This window comes from Ictidomys tridecemlineatus, chromosome 2 (assembly GCF_052094955.1).
Source record: "Ictidomys tridecemlineatus isolate mIctTri1 chromosome 2, mIctTri1.hap1, whole genome shotgun sequence".
In the NCBI taxonomy this organism is placed as follows: Eukaryota; Metazoa; Chordata; class Mammalia; order Rodentia; family Sciuridae; genus Ictidomys; species Ictidomys tridecemlineatus.
The window spans coordinates 226,609,832-226,633,728 of NC_135478.1; the positions used below are offsets into that span (position 1 = coordinate 226,609,832).

The following is a 23,897-nucleotide window of genomic DNA, read 5'->3' on the forward strand; positions in this document are numbered from 1 at the left end:
AGGTATAGGATCATATTATCTGCAGACAGTGATAATTTGATTTCTTCCTTTCCATTTTTTATCCCTTTTATTTTCTTCTCTTCCTTAATTGCTCTCCTAGAGATTTCTAGCACTATATTAAATAGGAGCGAACTTCCTTGTCTTGTCCCAGATTTTGAAGGAAATGCTTTCAGTGTTTCCCCATTTACTGTGAGGTTGGCTTTAGATTTTTCATGTACAGCCTTTATGATGTTCAGGTAGGTTCCTTCTATCCCTAGTTTCTTCAGTGTTTTTATCATGAATGGGTGCTGCATTTTGTTGAAGGCTTCCTCTGCATCTACTGAGATGATCATGTGATTTTGTCCTTAATTCTATTTATGTGACAAATTACATTTATTGATTTTTTAAAAATATTTTGTTTTAGTTGTAGATGGACACAATACCTTTATTTTATTTGCTTATTTTTATTGGTGCCAGAGATCAAACCCAGTGCCTCAGGCATGCTAGGCAAGTGCTCTACCACTGAGCCACAACCCCAGTCCCCATTTATTGATTTGTTTATATTAAATCATCCATGCATCTCTGGAATAACCAACTTGGTCGTGGAGTACAATCTTCTTAATATATTGTCGAGCACAATTTGTTAAGATTTCATCAAATATTTTTGCATCTAATTCATCAGGCACATTGGGGTTTACATAAGTATGCAATGGTCCAGTTGAGAAATGAACCAATAAGATATATCTATTAAAAACGTACTGTCAGTTGTTGGTCTGCACACATGGTGGAGGCCAGCTAGGCAATCCACATGCCACAGGCAGCCCAAGGAAAGGCAGTTAATAAATCATTTCCCTCTCTCTTGGGAAAAATCTTGGAAATAAAAACCTTGTGATGCAGCTACTTTGGAAAACAGTCTGGAAATTATTCAAAAAATTAAGGACAGAGTTACCATACACAGTTTCACTCCCAGGTAGGTACTCAGGAGAATTGAAAGCTCATGTCCACATAAAAACCTCTGCATGAATATTCAGGGCAGCACCATTCATAATAGTCAAAAAGTAGAGATGACATAAAATGTTTACCAGTTGATGAATAGTTAAACAAAATGCAGCATTTCTGGGGCTGTGGCTGTGGCTCAGTGGTAGAACATGGGCCTAGCATGTGTGACACACTGGGTTTGAGTCTCAGCACTGCATATAAATAAATGAACAAAATAAACCACAATCCCAGCCCCAAGTTGTGTTGACTTTTTTTTCTCCTTAACTTTGTCAGACATGATAGCACCACTGAAGCAGGTGAACAGTTCACCTTCAGTGAACAGTTCCCGATGCCTCTTCTAGATCAGGCATACACAGAACATTCTGGCACTTGAGAGGCTCAGCCCTGGCCCCTCTCTGTACCTAGTGCCACCCCCAAAGGTCTGATATCACTCCAGACGGATTTGCCTTTTCTTGACGTCATATAAACAGCATCGTGCACGCCTGGGTCTTGCTTCTAACCCTGGACCTTTTGTCTGAGGTGCATCCGCGTTGCTGTAGTTCAGGATTCTTCGTTGCTGTTTGCGTTCCGTTATATTAATATGCCACCATTTATCCATTCTACTATCAATGACACTTCAATTGTTTCCTGTTTGAGACTATTGTGAATAAAAACTTACACTTTCCTTCTTTCTTTTTTTTCTTCTTTTTATTTCCTCAGTGCTGGAGACCCATCCCAGGGCTTGGTATGTGCTCTACCCCTGAGTGACATTCCCCGCCCCCAGAGTAACACTAACTGTTACTGTTACAGAAAGCAGACACACCTTTCCCTGCAGCCTGACTGGAGGAGGCTCATGAGTGGGGGCCTGGAAGTCCCTGCCCATCCTGCCTGCCCCAGGGAAGAAATAGAAGGGCCCCGGCCACCCCTTCCTCTAGCAAACCTGAAGCAGACCACTGGGTCAGCCTCCTCAGGAAGCATAAATCCACTCAGACTCATAAGGGACAAAGTTTCCCAAGCATTTGGCTGAACTCAGGTACTAAAATCTAAATGTAGAGTAATATATTGGAAAGTGAAAAACTGAAAGGCAGTCAGATAACCCCTTAGCTTGTCTTGAAGTTTCGTGAGGTATTCTGAAAGCTTGTATCTTTCTTAAGTTTATTTCAGAAAAGCTAAACCGTAGGCCTAATCTAGAGAAGGGTTTGGCCTTGACCCTCACGAGGCTCTCCGTGTTTCTCCAGTGGAGGTACCAGGCTGCCCGTCTCTGTAGAAGCCTCCTTTGACCTCTTGAACTCCTGGACTCCACCTGCTAGTTGGAGCTCATGGGGAGGGGCCTCTGGGAGGTGGCCATGCCCTGTGATGTCACCAGGCTTTGTGAGGTGACCTAGTGCTGCATTTTAAGCACCACTGTATAGCCGGGACCACCTAGGATAATCCAGCACCATACAATCTGCCATCCAGAAAGTTCCACCTTTCAGTCCAGTCCCCCAGGCTCCCACCTAATTTTGCCTATGACTCCACTTGGCAAATCCAACACTGTCAAAGCAGAGGATGCAGGGAGTGTGACCTCAATGGTAGGTGGAGGGAGCTGGTGTGCTAGAAAGGGGAGGACCAAGATGTGGGGGGAGTCCCCCTTCCAGGGAACCCTGACATTATCCTAATGCTGAGGAATCGGGAAGAAGATGTCTTCAAATCTCCAAAGGGCAGCATGCATCCAGGCTAGTTATGTCACCCTAGAGAGGGAGGAATGGGAGTAGCGACGGCTTTCGTTCTTGAAGAACAGCCCGGTCTTCTCTATATACTCCTTTGAGATCTTAACATGTCTATAAATGAATGTGTTATTATTTAAAATATTCAGTAAGGGGAAAAAACCTTTAAAGTATCAGAGAGGTGTAGCCCTTACGTGGAGATCAGTGTTAACATTGTCCCAGGAAGGCCAGGAGTTAAAAAATACTAATTATCTACTTAAAAATTAGTCATGGCATTATTTAAAGCAAGGTCATCTTTTCCTAACTCTAAAATCTCACATTTCAAAACAAACTCAATGTCTGTAAATCCAGATTCCCCCATGTGTGTATCTGTGCCTGTGCGTATGAGTGTGCACACTCGCACATGTCGATGGTAATTAATTGCCTTCTTTTCTTCTTTACGGGATCCTTTTAGGTAGTTCCTGATTCTCTTTAGTGTACTTAACATTTTATTAACTTAACATTTCAACATATAAATCATTGTTGAAATAGGTTTTAAAAATCAATTCTGTGTCCTTCTATCATGTAAATTATATTTTAGTGAAGAAAATAACTGAACATGATTTTCTTCTGAAGTTAATAAAAAAAAAAAAAAACCAATCACAGGCCTCTTAGACCTATCCCTTAGATGAGAGGTTTCCTGCATTTCGTGGGAGTGGTGGAGGGTGGGTTGGGAGGAGAAATGAACACTCCAGAGAACCAGGGTGAGCTCTGTTTAAGAGAATGGACCACGAGGATTGATCTTGGTAAAATAAGAAAACCAGAGAGGGACTGTTTCCACAAGTGTTTGCCCCTTAAGAGAAATCCCTCCAAGTTTTTTTAAAAATTAGAATCCTTGAGAACATGGACTTGTTTTTCTGTAATAATCTGAGCCTATAAATACACTAACTCTGACCGTAAGATCTGGTTACGCGTCTTGTGTATTTTGTCATTTGGGTTTTGGAGAACGTTAACACAGAATTTTCTCAAAATTTATACATTTAATAGGAATGTGGAAATAATATAAATTAAGACAGCATCCTTCCTTTTTCGGTTTTTGGTTGATTTATTGATTTGTTTGATTCATTGTTGGTTCTGAGGCTAGAGCCCCAGGCCTCACCCCAGCTAAGTAAGTGCCCTCTCTCTGAGCTCCACCCCCAGCTCTCTGTGTTTTAATCCACCATTTCCCTGGGTTAGAATTTTCCCCATCTATTATACATTTGTTATTCTTTCTTTGCATAATCAAATATTTCATTTGTAAAGTATTGTTCATTCAGCCAAAGAATGTTTATTGTGCGTCCAGTATCTCTGCCAAGTGTTAGCCCTGTGTCCTGGGAGAACACTCCTGTACTGCGAAGCACTCTCTATTCTAACCTTAGACTCTCCCACCTTGATGCAGCCTCCTCAGGGACTCAGCCCCCACAGGTGGCCCTGCCCCTGCTGGTTGGCCATAACTGACCTACAGCCCCTGGATATGAGTTCTCCTCCCTCTCTTAGCAGCCCAGCACTTCCCAGCTGGGGTATGTTGTGACCCCAGGTACTGATCTGGTGGTCAGAAGGTGGGAATGTTTGCCCAGCACAGGAACGTGATAGGTAGAACACACTATATTTGTATATGTCGTTTGTATGCATTGTTTACACACGGGTGCATCTGTAAACAGTGGCACTGCTTCTTGTGTTTTGCAAATTCACATCATGTTCTGCTTGCACATTATGATTTTTAGGTTTCACAATATTAGTGCATGTAGTTTCAGTTGATTTATTCCATCAGCAAATGAAGAGCCTCACTTTGCCACTTCTATTGAGAAAAGGCTAAATTGAATCTCATTTTAAACCAATATCCACATTACTTCAATTAGCATTCTTGTAAATGTCTCATGATGGACAGCTTCTTTACCTTATGTATATATCTTCTTTACCTTATGTATATATTGCCAAAAGAGTTATGCAAATTTGTAGTCCCTTTGGGAGCGGACCATAGTTCTCATTATCCATATTCTCTGTAGCATGTGACACTGCATGTCTTTACATTTTTAACTTTTTGACTGGTGACATATCAGATTTTTTACAGATGTACACTATCTTTGCAAAATGGGTTGGGCATGGAGATGAGTGAGGCATTTTTCACATTATTTCACTCAGGAGTAGGGGCTGAGGACTTTAAATATGTGCTATTTCTGAATGTTAAATAACCTTGTAAACATCTATTTTAAGATTTTTTTGCTAATTAGAAAAGCAATATGCTTTATGTATATGATAAGGACTGATATCAAGACGGTTATGTTTTTTTAAACACTGGAAAGCGGATTTAACTAAAGTAGATGAAATCATTGAAATATCTAACACTGTTTCTCTTAAATTTTCTGATTTAGGAAACTGAAGAACTGACATTCAAAAATGCTAGGTTTACACTGAGAAATATCTTAATCCAGTGTTTGTTCTGTGCATTCCTGTTGTTTGGGATCTGGATACCTCCGTTATTCATATATTTCCACCATCACCATGAGAGCTACCAGAATAATACCCAGGAGTCTGAATCACTCTTGTCCCTTGAAAAATATGGGCATCAACAAATCCTCCACAACCCAGGACAAATACCAAGACCCCAGGTAGTAACTAATCCTTCCGACAAAGAGGAGCCTAAAAGCCCCAGTCTTCTTTCTCTGAAATGTAAGTATTTTGATTTTTTTTCTGTTAGGCCTTTAAGGGGGAAAATACACCACACATCTAACATGTGGGTCCAGGGGGAAGACAGCAGGTTCGAGGACGGCATGCCCCAGGTGTTCCTCTGCTCAGATCCAAGTAGCAGTACTGCTCCTCGGTGAGGTGGTGATTGAGGGAATTCACTGACATTCAACACTGGACAGTAAAGTAATCACAGACACAGAAATTCAGGAGCTCTAAACACAAAACAAGAAACAATATGATAGAGACACACCGAGTTGGCTGATGTTGGTCGCACTGTCCCTGCCAGTCCACTGCAGGGAGCACAGGAGGAGAGGCTGGGGAGAACCTGTGGAGTAGAACCTTAGACCCAGAGATGGTGGGGCAGGTTGAGGATTGAAACTGATCAGAATCTCAGCCTGCCAGCCAGGTCAGGGTGGGAACCAACTGCAGGTGGCCGCAGGGCAGCATGCAGAGGTGAGAGACCAGGAGCTGATAACAGGTGTCTCCACAATGGTTGGCAGCTTGGTGAGAAACACAGAGAAGTCAGATTTAACAAGCCCCGGTCCCATACCTGTGGTGGAGTTCAGACCCGTGTGGCTGAAACAGGTGCAGGGAGGATTGTGCCTGTGGTGACTGAGGCTGGGGAACTGAGGGGAGAGAGGCCCGAGTCCCCTTTGTTGCTGGTCACCCACAGCTTGGAAGAGGCCAGAAACTGGTCAGAAGGCACTTCTGCACTCCAGGTCTGACTCTGGGAAACTCACACCCATGGTGGTGGAATATGTAAGACCTGCAGAGAATGAGATTTCCTGCTCTGAGAATGGGTTGGGGAGGTTCCTGAGATCCAGACATCCAGCAGAGATGAGCATCTACTCAGCAACACGGCATGTATGTTTAACCTCGAATCCTTCCAACAAAGTTCCTAAGACAGCCGGAACCAAGCCCCAGCCACAGGACTTCCCATTTAGATCTCCCCATCAGGCCCACTCTGGGGTAGACTATCCAGACAAAACTCCGATTTTCAGTCCTCCTCAGTCTATCCCATCTTACGCTGTGAGCCAGGAAGCTGGGAGGTATTACCACCAGCTTTGGTTCAGACCCCAATGGCTGGCAGCTTGGTGAGAAACACAAAGAAGTCGGGTTTAACAAGCCCTGGTCCGTGGTCCAACGGGTACACAGCCCCAAAATAAATGCAAAGAATGGCCCAAAAGTGTAAGAAATAAACATCCACCCCTGCCATCACTTTAAAACACCATAATCCCTTCATTTTTTATTAAATTTTCCCCCTTTTTTAAAAAAAAGAATATATTTAAAAAAATTTTTCCATTCTGTGTGTGTAGGTTCTGGTCATGCTAATAGATTCAAGGATACAGATGTATTCATATAATTTTTCTTTCATTTTAATTGCTTTTTCTTCACCCATTTGTTATGTAGCCTGTTTTGAATTTGAAGGGTAGGTTTTATATGGGGTTCTTGGGTTTTGTTTTTTTTTTTTTTTGGTGGTGCTGGGGATTGAACCCAGGTCCTTGTGCATGCAAGGCAAGCACTCTACCAACTGAACTACATCCCCATCCCTGTATCTTTGTTTTTGTTTCTCTTATCACTCCTTCTTCTTTAAGGAGAAAATACACCACAACTCTGACATGTGGGTAGACTGTCAAATTTCCTCGTTCCTTCTTCCCCTCTCTTTTTTCCTCTTAGACTTTTATTTATTTATTACTCCTCCTTCTCTATGGCTGTCATCTGCTACCTCTCTCCTGCACCCTTGCCTTCCTACTTCATTTCACCTTCTTTACTTGCCTTCCTACTTCATTTCACCTAAGGAAATGTAATTATGCTACCTTTTAGAACAATTTGTTTGATATAATTCCTACTCCCCACCATCAGCGTTGGTGTGGTTATTAACACAGTGGATGATGTAGTTGACAATTACTGTTCAATATTAGATCTGATTCACAATTGTTTGTTGTTGGTGCTGATGTTAAATACTGACCCCACCATTTCTCTTTTTATGGCAACTAGTCTTACAGATTTCATAGTAGACAACAGACATTTATCTTAATCCATCTCAATAGGTGTGCTAGTCCAAGACCTCTGAGAACATGAGGAAACAGGCAAACAAGTCTTCCCCCCAGCTACAATCCCCCAACAAAGTAACCCATAGCTAGGGAAATGGATGAAATTCCAGAGAATTGCTATAAAAATTCAGTTAATAAAATGTTCAGTGAGCTAAAACAAGATCTAAGGAATGAGTTAAGAGAGCAAATACAGAAACTGAAAGACAATTTCAATAAAGAGACCAATCAGAATTCCTGGAAATGAAAGACTACTGAATGAAGTTTAAAATCCACTTAAAATTATCAACAAAGATTGTATTATGTAGCAAATAGAACTTCAGACCTTGAAGACAGTGTATATAAACTTGACTACTCAGTATGCAATAAAGAAAAAAATAAAAGACCACAATCAGAATATACAAGAGCTCTGGGACAACATCAGGAGACCAAACCTGAGAGTCATTGGGATATATAGGAACATGGAGTCAAGGGAACATATGGATATAATGACCAAAGGCATTAAGAAGCTTTTCAGTGAAACAACAGCAGAAAATTTTCCTAACCTTAGAAATGAGATGGACATGCACATACAGGATGTATATAGAACCTCAAATAGACAAGATTTTTTTAAAAAAAAAAAAGGTCTCTAAGACATATCATAATTAAAAAGCCAACCATAGAAAATAAGGGAAGAATATTAAAATCTAAAGAGAAAAAATATTGGCTCACACTTCTTTAAGTGAGCCAATAAGGCTCACTTCTGACTTCTCAAATTGGATACTAAAATAAGATATTCCAAGCCATAAAAGACCACAATGGTCAGTCAAGATTGCTATAATACAGCAAAGCTATCTTTCAGATTTGAAGAAGAAATAAAACTGTTCCATGATGATAAGGATAAACTAAAAATACTCATGATCACTAAACCAGCATTAAAAAAATACTTGAAGATATGCTACACACAGAAGAACTCAAAAATAAATCCCAAAACTCTCAAATTGATGAAGCTTTCTAAAAGAGCAATTAGCTAAGTGAAAATTAAGACCTAATTATTTAATTTGCTTTATTTAAAGCAAACACACAAAAATGACAGGAAAAAATAAGCATCTACCCTTAACACTGAATGTAAATGGCTTCAACCCCCCAATTAAAAGACATAGATTCACAGAATGGATTAAAAAACAAGATCCAACTACATGCAAAGACATCCACCAACTGAAAGTATAAGGATGGAAAAGGATATTCTATAAAAATGGAGTTCAAAAACAAGCAGGAGTAGCTACTCTCATATCTGACAAAGCAAGCTACTCTCATATCTGACAAAGCAGATGTCAACAAAATAATCAGAAGACACAAAGAGGGCTGCTATATACTGGTAAAGAGAACAATCAAAGAGAAGATATAATGACTGTAAATGATTATGCCCCAAATGTTGGTGTACATAATTACACACACACACACACACACACAAACACAAACACACAAACACACTCCTCCTGAAAATTGATCCCAGATAGACCTGAATACAATAATATTGGGTGATTTCAACACAGCACTTTCACCAAGAGACAGTTCATCTAATAAAGAGACTTCTAATCTAAATAATATTATATATTATATCTAAATAATATTATAAGTCAAATGGATATCCACATAATATTTTGTCCAATGGACATCTACAGAATATTTCACATCAAATTGAATTCACTTTCTTCTCAGCAGCTCATGGGACCTTTTCCAAAATAGACCGTATTCTAGATCACAATGTAAATCTTAGCAAATACAAAAAGCTCAATATAATCCCATGCATTTTATTAGACCATAATGGAATGAAATTAGAAATCAACAGCAAGAAAAGCTATAGAAGCTATATAAACACATGGAGATTGAACAAAGAATACTTTTTTGATATAGTAGGGATTAAACCCAGGGGCACTTTACAATTGAACTACATCCCAGTCCTTTTATATTATTTTTAAATTTGAGACAGTGTTGTGCTAAGTTGCTTAGAACCTCATCAAGTTGCTGAGGCTGGCCTCAAACTTGAAATCCTCCTGCCTCAGCCTGTCAGGTCACTGGGATTACAGGCACCCCATGAACAATACTCTCTTAAATGAGGAATGGATCATAGAAGAAATAAGAAAAGAAATCAAGAAATTCTTAGAAACAAATGAGAACAGATACAACATATCAAAATCTCTGGCACAGTACAAAAATAGTTCTAAAAGGAAAGTTTATAGCATTGAATGCATATATTAAACAAGAAAAACTACTGGTATGACTACACCATGTACAACAGAGGAATGAAAAGTTGTGCTCCATTTGTGTACAATATGTCAAAATGCAGATGCAGACTATTGTCCTATATAACTAATTAGAAAATTTTTTTAAAACCAACAAAAAGATCCCAAATAAACAATAAATAATGCAATCAGTAAATGGGGGGAAAAAAACATGAACAGACATTTCTCCAAAGAAGAAATACAAATGGAGAAATACAAATGGCCAACAAATACATAAAAAAAATATTTAACATTCCTTGCAAACAGGGAAATGCAAATCAAAACTACATTGAGATTTCATCTCCCTCCAGTTGGAATGGCAGCCAACAAGACTATAAATGCTGGAGAGAATGTGGAAGTAAAGGTAACTCATACGTTGTTGGTGGAACTACAAATTAGCACGATCACTTTGGAAAACAGTATGGAGATTCCTCAAAAGACTAGGAATGGAACTCCATATGACCCAGCTGTCCTACTCCTTGCTATTTATCCAAAAGAACTAAAATCAGCATGCAATAATGTTCAGGTACATCAGTGCTTGTATCAGCACAATTCACAATAGCCAAGTTATAAAACCCAGGTGCCTGTCAACAGATGAGTGAATTAAGAAAATGAATAAATACACAGTGGAGTTTAACTCAGCCATAAAGGAGAATGGTAAAGTGATGGGAGCAGAGAACATTGTGCTGAGTGAAATAAGCCAGACTCCTTGAATTGGACCACATTATGCCATGTACGTGTTTGAATATTCCAGAATGAATTCCACCTTTATTATACCAATAAAACACCAATTAAAAAAAATTAATAGGAGGAAGACCAGTAGAGTGGAGGAAGGGAAATGAGGGGGTGGGAATAGGAAGTACGGGGGATGAAGGGGAGAAAATTATATTCCATGCATGTGTGATTATGCCTAATTATAAGGAATTAATAAAAAACTTAAATTTAATATTTGAAACAGTAAGAGAATGTCCTTTTAAAGGCAACTTAATTTTTAAATTATAAAATATTTAATATGCATATATACTCATCACAGAAAATAACAAAATAAGCATGCATGCATTTACTACCTAAATTTAACTTCTTTTTATAGTTTGATGTATCCACCTCAGGTAGCCTTCTGTTCTTCAAAGGAGTAAATTTCAACAATACAGTCAAAACCTGCCCCCCTCTTTTCTTCCCCACCCTCCAGCCTCAAGGGGAACACCACTAAATTGAGGAACAGGTGCCTCTGCACGATTTTACCTTTGCTATTTCTTAAAGGTGTGTTTCTATTGCCAAATTCTTACTTTTTCTTCATTTGAGAATGTCTGTATTCTTCCATAATTACTGAAGGATATTTTTGGTGGATATGGAATTTGCTGTGGTCAGCAGTTCTTTTCTTTGAACATTTGGAAGTGTTTTGCCATTTCTGTCTGTTCCCTGTGGTTCTCCTCCATTCAAATTGGTGTTTGTCAGCTGGGCCGGGGTGCACACCTGTACTCCCCAGCACTTGGGAGGGCAAGGCTGGAGGATCACCTGAGCCCACAAGTTCAAGACCAGCCTGGACAGCATCGCAAGACCCTGTCTCAAAGAGCAAACAAACGAGCACAAATTCATGTCTCTAAGTATCACATCACCTCCCCTTGGTTGTCAGGGTTTTCCTTGTCTTCAGTTCTCACCCATTTAATTGTGCTGCATCTCGATGGGATTTCCTTGGTTTGTCCTCTTTGAGGGGTTGCTCCGCTTCTTCAATCTGTAGATTTCCATATTTCACCAAATTGGGGGACTTTTCAGTCATTATTCCTTTGAGCACTTTCCAATCCTATTTTGCCCCCTTTCCTCTGTAGCTCCCATGATGCAAAGTGAGCTGCCCTTTCATCTGGCAGATCCCTGACCCTCACTCCAATTCTTTTCCAGTTAATTTTCTCTCTATTGTTCAGATCAGGCAAATCCCACTGATCTGTCCTGGTGGATCCTGTCCTTTGTCATCACCAGTCTATCTAGCCCATTCAGAGAGTTTACTTAGATCACCTTTAGTCCTCTCCTTTCCGTTTGGTTTTTGATTGTAACTTCCGTTTCTTTGCTGAGATTCTCTCTTTTTTCTGTTTGTTTCTAGCACTGTTACGATGACTGCTTGAACATCTCATCTGATAATTCAGCCTGGTTCTTCTCGGGTTGGTCTCTCTGGGTTGTCTTCTTTCATTCAATTTGAGATCTCCCTTATTCTTGGCATGACTAGTGGATTTTTGTACTGGATCCTAGAATTGTTGATATTGTGAGACTTCATAGGTATCGTGAGCTCCTTTTGCAGGCAGCAGTACCCCTGTTGAGGTGTAGCACAAGGCCAGATGAGAGTGTGTGTGTGTGTGTGTGTGTGTGTGTGTGTGTGTGACTTCCTGCTGGGCCCAGGGGCACCACCCAGGCTACTTGGCCTGTAGGTGGTCTCACTGCAGATGGGTGGGGTAAAGTCCAGCTCTCTCTCAGAGCCCACCTACACCTTACCAGTAACTGGGGTAGCAGTGGGTCTGTTGTCCTGCCTGCCTTCCCTTATTCTTCTGCCCCACTGACACCGGGTGGGAGAGATGCGGCTCCCCACCAGGCCTTGCTGGCACAGGGAAGAAGCGGAGCGTCAGTTGTTTGGACTCACACCATCTGTTTCTCTCTCTTCCTAGCTCCCAGGTGTGATGGAGGTTCAGCTGGGGAATGGGGAATGGGGAATGCTGCTGAGCCCCTACTCATAACAGTTTCTGGTGAACCAGCCCGGAGGCTAGGGAAGGAGCATTTTTACGCAAATTAACACTAAGGCTCATCTCCTAGGTGGAGCTGTTAAAATGTTTCAGACTTTGCCTCCTTCAGAAATAAGTTTCTAATTCCTGAAGTTCAAGTTCCTTGATGGGATCTGCACACCGATTCAGTAATGGACTTCCAGTCAGATGACATGGAGCCCCAATTACCTCCAGATTGAGAGATCAAGTAAATGGGGAATTTGAAACAGCCCCCCTTTGAAATGAAAAGCTCCAAATTGCTCTAACTTCTGAACTGCCTCCCACTGAGAAATCTTCCTCATGCTGAAGACAAATACCAAGGAAATTAAAACTGACATATTTTCTGATTAGCACAGCCTAACTAAATCTACGTATGTATATCACTAGCCCTTTGTGTCTATAAACTAGCCGTGCTTCTGCGGGACCAGGAATCAAGCCGCTTCTTCCTAGTTTGATCAAATTGCATAAAATTCCTTTTTCTACCATTTGCCCATTTCTTATGGTATGGACAGATGAATCCAGCAAGCCCAGGATCCAAGTAGTGTCTCTGGGCAAGTTTTAGTAACAGTACCACCGGATAATTCTTGTTGCTGCCAGCTGAGACTGAAGGCTCAGAATGGCCCTGGCACTACCTTAGTACACTCAGCCCCTGTTTCACTTGGTGAGGTTGCAGAAGACCAGCTCCCTGATTGCAATGCTAGATTCGTGGGTAGACCTCCAGGAGCCGAATCTGATGCAGTCACACAAGAGTCTTTATTGCAAGCTCGAGCTGGACTCACCACTGTTTCCAACGCAGCGGTCCCAGGGAGTGAGTCCTGACCCTTAGTTCAGTGAGGAATCATAGGTTTTTTGGGGGGATACTCTCAGCATCAGCAAACCATTTCGCATGGTGGGAAAATCAAACAACAACTCTTTTTTTTTTTTTTTTTTTAAAGAGAGAGTGAGAGGAGAGAGAGAATTTTTAATATTTATTTTTTAGTTCTCGGCGGACATAACATCTTTGTTTGTATGTGGTGCTGAGGATTGAACCTGGGCCGCACGCATGCCAGGCGAGCACGCTACCACTTGAGCCACATCCCCAGCCCCAAACAACAACTCTTAACATTGATTAGCACATTCACTGGCGGGAACAAGGTGGGTAAGGGTGATTGGTTGGTTCAAGAGGTGGATTCATTTGAACTGACTGGTTAAACTTGCAGGGTTGCCTAATCATCTTATCAATCACCGAAACTACTGGGAGGGTCACCTGGCATTTCAGATATTTTCCCTGTCTCATGCTGATTGGGGGCTGCTAGGGGGTTGCTATGGGTCCTCACCTAGAGTAACTGAGTCAGGGACACCTGGAGCCACAGATCTCTCCTGTTATTTACAGACAAACAACTCAGCAGGGTGGGTACGTGCCTAGGAGGTTCTGTGGGTCTTTCTAAGGACAGGGGTCATGTCCCCTCCCTCTGGACAAGCCTTGAGGGTAGAAGCTGGTTTCCCAAAAATGGAGTCATATCAGTTTCTGGTGATCAGCTTGTTGACGTCACCGGGAGGGAATCAGTACGCCACCTACTTCTCAGTGGGCCATTGGTTTCTGCCAGCCACACTGTCAGCTTCTGCGGAGCAGGCGGTAGAATGAAAGTTCTCTGTTGAAGAGGATATTCCTGAAGGCTTTCTGTAATCAGGCCACCCTTTCCCTAGTTGCTGACCGGGGAAAGGTTATTTGAAGCTGTTTTTATCTGTGCCTGTTGGTGGTTTCAGATAGAGGCTTCCACAGTGGACTGAGAGGCACAGGAAGCAACAAAGAATTCCAAAGAGCTCTGGGTGTCCTTCATCAAGCCCCGAGGCAATCCTGCTGCATCTCTCAAAGTCCTCCTGTGCTTATCTGTTCTGTTGGGTACAAGAGGATCTGGGAGGAATGGGGATGCTCTTGACCAGAACCCCCTTTGTATGCAGCTTTTTATTCCGATTTTGGAAAATACTCTCTGGGCACGGGGTAGGGAGATACTATTGAAGACAAAGCACAACATAGTTCCACCAAGGAAACAATTATATTTTTCAAGATTTATTCTCTGATTCCAAGTGTTCTTAAAATATCCTGCTACTATTATTTGTGAAAATGCATGATGATATTTCCATTTTTGAAGTGTTCTGTTGCAGTACTATTTGATATGATTAATACAAGCTCATTACTGTTGAATCTCTAATGCAACTTAGAGCTTAGTATAAAATGACTCTCTCCATGCTCCTTCCAGTGAACTGTATGATTTTTTAAATGAGATTTTGACCCTCTATGTTATTTGCTCATGCTTTTGCTTTTAACCATTTTAGTTCATTTTGTTTATCTTTTATTACTGAATTTTGGTTTTTATTCCCACTGAGTTTTTATCTTTTGATAGGAAAATTGACCCAACTTCATTTACTGTTACGTTTGGCACGTTGGAATTGTCCTCTGTTACCAAGCTTCGTTCTCTCTAATGGGATTTTGGGCGAGGGATTTGGGGTTTCATCCTCCCACCTTCCCCAAATCTCCCCCCTCCCCCGTTACTGTAATTTTACACTGTAGTTGAGAATTGTCATAGCACCTGGAACCTGAGCAGCTTCCTTCCACAGAAAACTAAATGACTAAAGAATCCACTTTGATTTGTGTAATCCCTGTGCTCCCCACTGTGGCCTTGTCATCTGGGAAATCAGGTTCCAAGAAAATGACTCTGCCTCATTATAAAAGGAGTCCAGGAGAGAGTTCCTTTTTTACCCTGCTTCAGCACGACAGTTTTGAGTCTTTACTTACGTGTCTCTAATTATCTTTTCTTGCAGATAACGATTTTAACTTTTCAGACCCAGAACTTACTAGCGGACTTTTAAAATATGGACTTAATATTATAGTCAGCAAAAGTTTGGGCTACCAGAGAGATGTGCCGGATAGCAGAAATGCCATGTATGTTCCTTCTCCATTTTTTTTTAAATACTAATTAACCAGATTTTAATTCCAGCATAATAGAAGTCTAGTAGTGCAGATTCTTATTTTTAGGATGGGGAGCTAGACAGTGTCAAGATCCTATTTCAAGAGTCCGAAGTGCATAGAGTATGGTCCCCATTGGCACAGCATGCACTCTAGAGGTTTCTGAACATGAAGATGCTCATGGTTCTTTTTATTCAGTCACCAGTAAGAGCTTCTGGCCAAAGGTGTGTTCATCCTCAATATAAAACTGGTGGTAACATCCATATAAAATTTAACTTCTAGCCATTTTTAAATGTACAATTCAGTAGCATTAACAACTCTTCCATCATTCCAAACTGAAACTCCACATTGTAGCATCTATACATTAACACCTCTTTCATATCATTTAGATTCTAATGGTTTCCAGCAAAGGGGTCTGATATTCTCCTTTAACCAAAAGAAGAGTCCCTGAGTTAAGGAATACAGACTTCTACCAGTAACACAGAGAGAAGCTCCAAGTCCCAGGAAGCAGGGGAATGGGGGGCCACGTTGTCTTGTTGTGACCTGTATGCACCACAAATGTTTGAAACCACCTATAAATGGCCCTGCTGATATGACATACCCAAGAGATATAGCCTTTGCCCAGATGACATAGCCTATCTGGGTCATCATAAAGGAAAAGGATAAATGTACTTGGTCTGAATTTAGAGGACAATTTTTTAAATCAACTGAATATTTAACTATCCACAAAGGATGGTCAATACTTTTGAATGCCATTGAGTTATGATTTTCTCCCCATAATTTCTTTATGGGGAGATGGGAACTTGATTGATTCCACATCTTGATCGTGAACTTGGGAGTGCAGCTGTCTTCTCAATATACTGACTTTCTACTCTTTGGATATATCTCCCAAAGTGGGATAGCCACTCATCTGAAATAGTACAAATGTCTTTGCTACCCTTCTACCACCACTTATTATTTATTAAGAAAAAGCTGAAAGTTTAGAGAGATTTGTCTAAAAGAGAAGTAAACTTGGCAGATTTGGTATTTAAAATGTTAACCTATTTAGTAGGAAATTCAGTTCTAACAAAGAACCCCACTCTGTTGGAGAAGAAACCCTTTAACACTAGGAATGACTACCTTACCCAAAGTCCAAGCTAATTTCCAGCCCTTATTGTAGTAACCACATTATTATTCCATTAAATAGAACTTGGATTTCAGTTTTGCTTTTATTTTAAAAATGTAATCTAAATTTTTTACATTGAAAATTAAAATTGTATACATCTATGATGCTTTGAAATATGCACACGCACATATTGTGGAAAGGCTAAATCAAGCTATTTGACACAGGTACTATCTCATACACTTTTTTTTTGAAGGGGTAAACAAACACTTCAATTCTACTCTTTTAGCAGTTTTCAGGTCCACGTTACATTAACTTAGTCACCACGCTATTCAACAGCTCTCTTGAACTTATTCTTCCTGACAATTTGTAAACTTGACCAACATTTTCCCACCTCCCTCCTTTACCCCTCCCCAGCCTCCCCCTCACTCTCTGCCCCTGTGAGTTCAATCACACAGGAGTGAGGTCATGTGGCATTTGTCTTTCTGTTCCTGGCTTCTTTTCACTTAACATAAGGTCCTCGACCAGGTTTCCTTCTTCACTGGAGCTGAATAGGATTCTGCTGCAGGCATCTGCCACATTTTCGCCATTCCTTCATCGATGGGCACTTGGTTGATTCCACATCTTGATGGTGAACTTGGGAGTGCAGCTGTCTTCTCAGTACACTGACTTCCTTGGATATATCTCCCCAAGTGGGATAGCCAGGTCCTGCTGTTCTCCACAGTGACCGTGCCCTCTCCCAAGAGTGGGCAAGTTTCTCTCTCTCCAAATCTTGTCAGACTTGTTAATGTTCATCTTTCTGATAACGACCCTTTTAACATATATGAGGTAATTTCTCACTGTACTTTTATTGTGGGGGGTGGATACCGGGGACTGAACTCAGGGGCACTTGACCACTGAGCCACATCCCCAGCCCTATTTTGTATTTTATTTAGAGACAGGGTCTCACTGAGTTTTGCTTGCCACCTGGCTTTTGCTGAGGCTGGTTTTGAATTTTGGATCCTTTTGCCTCAGCCTCCCTGGGATTACAGGTGTGTGCCACCACACCCGGCCTCATTGTACTTTTAATTTGATTTTCCCTGACAATTAGAGATGTTGAGCATTTTTTATGTGCCCATTGACATTTGTTTGCCCTCATTTAAAAATGTTCAGATTTTTTTTGTCAGTTATTTAATTATATCACTTGTTTTCTTATTGAGTTGTTTGAGCTCCTTGCATGATTTGGATTTTAATTCCTTATCGGACATGTGATTTGAAAATATTTTCTCCTAACCTGTAGGTCATCTCTCCACCCTGTTGATTAATTTCTTTGCTGTGCAGAAGATTTTTTAGTCTGATACCACCCCATCTGTTTATTTTTGTTTTTGTTGCTATTCTTGCAGGGTCGTAGCTAAAGAAAAGCCCATGCCAATGTTGTCTCCTAGTCATTTTGTAGTTAGGTCTTATGTTTAAGTGTTTGATCATTTTGAGTTATTTTTGAGTATGGTTTGACATAAGGGTCTAATTCCATTCATGTGTGGATATCAGTTTTCCCAGTACAAATTATTATTAGAGAGACTGTACTTCCTCTGACACATTCTTGGCATCTTTCTTGAAAGTTCATTGAGCATAAATGCATTGATTTACTTTGGTATCTCTCTTCTGGTCCATTGGCCTGTGTGTCTGTTTTCATGACCCTGTGGTGCTATTTTGATTATTTTGGCTTCATAGCAGATTTGGAAATCAGGTGATGTGATGTCTTGACTTTATTCCTTAAACTCAAGATTGTTTTGGCTGTTTGAGATCTTTTGTGTTTGCACATAACATTTACATTTTTTTTTCTGTTTCTGTGAAAAATGTCTCTGAAATACTTAAAGAAATTGTGTTAACTCTATAGTCATTTCAGTAGCATAGATGATGATACTTCTAAGCCATGAACATGGAGTATCTTTTCATTTGTGTCTTCAATTTCTTTTATAAATGTCTTGTAATTTTCAATGCATAGATTTTTCATGTCCTTGGTTAAATTTTCTCCTTGGTGGTTGTTTTTTTGTTTGTGTTCTAAATAGAACTGTTTTCTTACTTTCTTTTTTGAATGGTTCATCGTCAGTGTATAGAGAAGCGACTTGATTTCTGTATGTTGGTTTTATATCCTACAACTTTACTGAATTTATTAGTTCTAACAATTTTTTGGTGGAGTATTTAGAATTTTCTACATATAAGATCATACTGTCTACAAACAGAAACAATGTAATTTCTTCCTTTCTGCTTGTAATACCTTTTGTTAATTTATCTTGTATTGTTATTATTATTATGTTCAATAAAAGTGACAGGAATGGGCATCCTTATCTTGTTCCTGATCTTAGAGAAAAAGCTCTCAACTTCTTGCTGTCGGGTAGGACGTGTGCTGAGGGCTTGGGAGGATGGATGTACATGCTTTCCACATACCTAACCTGCTGATGTAGGATTCTGTCCAGTGCAGCTTCTGCCCCTCTCAGATGATCACATCACCTTTGTCCCTCATTCTGTAGATACGGTATTTCACACTTATGAATTTGCATATGTTTGACCGTCTTTGTATCCCAGAAATAAATTCCACTCGAGCGTGGCAAGTGGGCCATTGAATTTGTTTTGTTAGTATTTTATTGATGATCTTTACAAACTTTTGCAACTGTGTTCATCTGGAATATTAGCCAATAATTTTCTTTTATTGTAGTGTCTTTGTCTGGCTTTGATATCGGGGTAATGCTTGCCTTTTAAATTTAGTTTGGAAGTGTTCCATCCTTTTCTTTCTTTCTTTTTTGTTTTTTTTTTTTTTTTAGAATTTGAGAAAGGTCATGCTCTTCAAATGTTTGGTAGAACATAAAACATTTGAGTATTAAGCCATCTGGTCCTGGGATTTTCTTCAACTGCAGAATTTTATTACTGATTCAATGTCCTCGTTATTGGTCTATTCAGATTTTCTTTCTTCTTGACTTAATCTTGGTAGCTTGTCTGTGTCTTGGAACTCACCCATTTCTTTTAGACTATCTAATTTGTTGACTGTAGTGTTCATGGTAGTTTCATGATTCTTTTTGTACTGTGTTGTAAACTTGAAGGTCTCCTTTTTGTTTTTTGATTCCACTTATTTGAGTCGACTCTGTCTTTTTATTACTGTACCTAAAAGTTTGTCAATTTTGTTTATTTTTTCAAAAAAAAAAACAGCTCTTGGGCTGAGGATGTGGCTCTGTGGTACAGCGCTTGCCTAGCATGCATGGGGCCCTGGATTCCATCCCCAACACCACAAAAACAACAAAACACCTCTTTGTTTTGTTCATCTTTTCTATTCTCTCCCAATCTCTATTTGAAGTATGCATGCTCTGGTCTTTATCATTTCCTTCCTTTTACTAACTGAACTTCATTTTCTCTTCTTTTCTTAGATTCTTGGGATTTAATATGACACTGTTCATTCAGAATCTTTCTTCCTTTTCATTATTAGGTAATAATCACCTTTGTGCATATATATATATATATGTGTGTGTGTGTGTGTGTGTGTGTGTGTGTGTGTATGTGTGTGTGTATGTGCTTGTGTTCACATTTATGGAGGAAAGACGTCGGAAATTGCTCATCCCTGGGGTCATTCTTCTTCGCTGGGAGAAGTATTCACATAGGGGTGCACTACGATTTGTTTATTGCTCTACTTACCTGTTGATAAGCCATTGGATTGTTGCCAGTTTCCGTCTGTTAGAAACAATGCTGGTTTGAACATTCTTAGACAAGTTTGGTGTAGCGAGATGATCTTTTTCCCTCTTGGGTAAGTACTTGGAAATGCAAAGGCTGGAGCTTATGGTGTGTGCTTGACCTGGTCCCAGTGCAGGCATATCCTGTGCCTTCTCCTCAGAGCACTGGCAGTTCAGTGTCTGCCTCCTGAGGAATGGTGTTGAGCATCTTTTCATCTGTTCACTTGCCATCTGTGTGTCTCCTTTGTTGAAGTTCAAGTATCTTTGTCCATTTTTAAATTGTGTCATTTGCTTTCTTATTCTTGGGTTTGGGGAGTTCTTTATGGATTCCAGATGGAGGGCCTCTCTCCTCAGCTTGCAGATGGTCATCTTTGGCCTCTGTCTACTCACAGTGTCTCTCCTCCGCATGTGAGTCACTGTATCCAAATCTCCGCTCTGTATAAGGACATGGCCACCTTGCACTGGGTGCATCTTACTAATTACCTCTGGGATAACCCTGTCTCCCTGTCAGGCCACCTTCTGATGACCTGGGGATGGGGACTTCAACAGGGCTGGGGGCAGGGACTCACTTCAACCATAGGGTCCAGCTTTAAGTACACTGTGTGGATCTCAGTGATAGGCTAATAGCAGATGGGCCCGCCAGGATGACCAAACACAGGCTTTGTCCAAATTACTTTACCCTTAATTTATTCAGATCAAAAAAGTTTTCTGGAAAGAAATATCAAAGCAAAGTTTGTTGATTAATATTAGAGAAGTGTGTGAGCGTGCACATACACACACACACACACCAGGCTCTCCTGGAGGCCTGTCACCTGTCCTCATATGACAGGATTCAGGCTCCTTCACCATCATCCCACCGGAGGGACAGAGCTCAGCTTTGCTTAAACTGACACATGAGACTGCAGATGCAGTTCACCCTGAACCACCCTGATTCTAGGTGAGAACCTCCCATGAATTCAGCCTGGCTTCACGGCCTCATCCTCTCTCCCTCCCGCCCTCCCACTTCTTCTTCTCGTCACTCAGTAGCCCGACTGCAGCTTAGGCCTTTGGGTTCTTCTGCATGCTCCCCAAAGCCACGTCTCCTCAATGCTTCAGCCGAGTGTGGGGAGGACTCGCTGGCTCTTCCTCTCTGCGGGGCCTTTCCTGGCCTCTGTCGTCTCGTGGAGTCTCCGTCCCCTGAGCGCGTCTCCAGCCTCTCTTCAGCAAGCACACCTTGCCCATCTCCACCTGGTCCAGATGAGGCCTCTCCCCCCCGTGGTGCCTTCAGGGCTTGATTGTCCTGGAGGCACTGTCCAGGGCTCCTGGAGCTTTGCTCCTCCCGGCCTCCTTTCCCGATTTTCCCCAGGAAGCATGGACCTCTTCACAAGGTTGCAGGGAGGACGACGATTTTCTATTTGCTCCCACTGGCTGCCCCAGTTGATCAGCTCAGGGCTGGCCCCTGAGCCAGGCGGAGCCTGTGACCCCTTGTCCTGTAAAGTTGGATCTTGCTAAAGAAAAGTCTCTTATTCACCCTCGGTGCTGGCCTATGGCTGGTGCCAAGCACATCTCTCACTCTGTGGAGTTGAACAGGTGGAAACACACCCCACTGCAGAGGAGAATCACAGTCACAGAAGGAACGTTGCACAAGCACATCTGTCACTTACTGAACCTCCCTTTGATGGAGAGTATGTTGCTTTTCCTTATCATTATTAGTCTCAGATGTAAAGACAAGAGTGGAGAGGGAAGGCCTGTCCAGACGGGCCTCTAGCGTTAGTTCTTTGAGGCTCCAGCTGCCTTCCTATGACTGGGTCCTGTACAACGTACCTCCTTAGCTAACTTAAGCTCCACTGGATTTCTGTAATTTACAACCAAAAGATTTCAAAATATAACCAAATAGTAATATAACCATCCAAACAAAAATAGTCAATAACGCACATTTACTCGAGTTCTGTTTTCCCCTCATTTGCACAAGATAAAATAAAACCTTTTTGTCAAATAGTTAGAAGAAATTCAGTTACACCATAATCTACTGCACTTTTTGCTACACCAGACAACAATGTTGAAAGAGTTTTCTTTGAAGATAGTCTAAATAAACTTAGTGGGACCCTTTCAACATGCGTATGAGTTCAATGATTCATTTTTACAATGAAAGCTAAAATGAGGGTATAATTTGTGCTTATATTTAGAGTAGAACTAAGACCATCAAAACAGTGTCAGAGCAATCATGGGGAAATGATCTCCAAAACTTAGCACGATGTCAGAAGTCAAGGAAAGGTTTGGATCTTAATTTTTGCACTTGGAGATTCCTGTCGTCCTATTGTCATAATCGTCAATAAAGGAGTAAAGGGTGGTGGTTGGAAATGGGGAAGGGTGTCTGAAGGAGGCCCCAAAGCATTCGGGGCTTTTGGATGAGTCACTTTCTCCCTATTATTTATTCCTGCAGATGTCTGGGGAAACAATACCCAACGAACCTGCCCACTGCCAGCGTCGTCATTTGCTTCTATAATGAGGAGTTTCACGTCTTGTTCCGGACAGTGTCCAGTGTCATATATCTCACCCCATCGCACCTCCTGGAGGAGATTATTTTGGTGGACGACCATAGCGAGTATGGTAAGATGGACGTGGGTTGTCTGACCTGCCGTGAAGGTGTAGCCTCCCTCGGGACACTGGAGTGATTCACCCAGCAATGCTCTTGGCGGGTGCCTAGGCAGGCACTGCGCGGGGTACCATGGGTGCCTATGGTGGATCTGGAGGACCTGGCCCCTGTCCTGATGGGCTTCCGCAGAGCCTGCATGGGAGCACCAGCCTCGTCCTTGGAGACCACTTCAGGATGAAATGGCCTCTAAGCAAATGTCACTCCAAAATATGGGGAGCGATTGAGGCTTCAGTGCAGGGAAAGGACCTGGCCCAAGCCCTTCATGTGGAGCATTCCAATTGGACCAGCTCAGCTAAGTGCTTGTTTTCCATGCGTACTGGTTTTTAAGGACCAAATCTGGTTAAAACCCCTTAGAATCTGAAATGAGGTGTCTGCTTACAACCGAGAACAAACCGTCGGTGAGCCAGGCATGCTGAAGCAACATTGCCAACATGAAACAGGCTAGGCGGGAAGTCCACCCGCCCCACTGAGTCTGACCTGCTATGGTGCACTCCGTCCCCTTCATAAGAAACTAGAGGGGTCACTGCTGAGGGCCAAGACCTGGGGGTGCTGCCAGACCAGACACCTTTACTCCTCCTCAACCTGGGCTTTGGACCCCAGTAGAACCTCAAACACAGGGCCCAGGGCCTGGGTCCCGATGGAGCTCAGGACTGAGACACCCTGCCTTGACTTCACAATGGCTGCGTCACAGATGGTCGGGCAGTGTGCTGAACTAAAGCCTGTCTGACTCCCATGGGCGCTGCCAATGGCTACCCTCCACCTTTCCTACCGCCCTGTCCCACCAACCACATGACTGTCTTCTGAAATGTCCAAGCCCCAGCCACTTGGGGTCAGTGATCATGCTGCCAGTTTTGTGCTTTTCCGCCCCAAGTCTGGGCTCCCAGAGCCCCTGTGCCCTGGGTGCTAGAGAGTTTTGCAGAGAGCTGAACTGAGATGCCTCTGACAGGGCCCTGGCCATCTTTAGAGAGAGGAGGGACACACTGCCTTCGCCACTGTCACTGAACCTGCTCCCACTGATCCCAGCTCCACATCCATGCACCGAGCTGAGGAATCTAGTGCTCTACCACACCTGTGTCCACCCATCCCT

At 41.8% G+C, this 23,897-nt stretch overlaps 1 protein-coding gene and 1 non-coding gene across 2 annotated transcripts in view; one reads left to right on the plus strand and one right to left on the minus strand.

The window, feature by feature from the left end:
- Positions 1 to 3,066: 3,066 nt before the first annotated feature.
- The window catches only part of Galntl5 (polypeptide N-acetylgalactosaminyltransferase like 5), a 36,718-nt gene continuing 15,887 nt past the window's right edge, over positions 3,067 to 23,897 (plus strand). Inside the window, exons 1-4 of the mRNA XM_078028006.1 lie at positions 3,067 to 3,075; positions 5,054 to 5,333; positions 15,231 to 15,351; positions 22,598 to 22,764. Of these exons, the coding sequence (XP_077884132.1) occupies positions 3,067 to 3,075; positions 5,054 to 5,333; positions 15,231 to 15,351; positions 22,598 to 22,764 (577 nt within the window). The remainder of the gene's footprint in view (positions 3,076 to 5,053; positions 5,334 to 15,230; positions 15,352 to 22,597; positions 22,765 to 23,897) is intronic.
- On the minus strand, positions 6,843 to 6,915 carry Trnaa-ugc (transfer RNA alanine (anticodon UGC)). Its single transcript has one exon. It is a non-coding gene; the product is annotated as a tRNA-Ala (tRNA).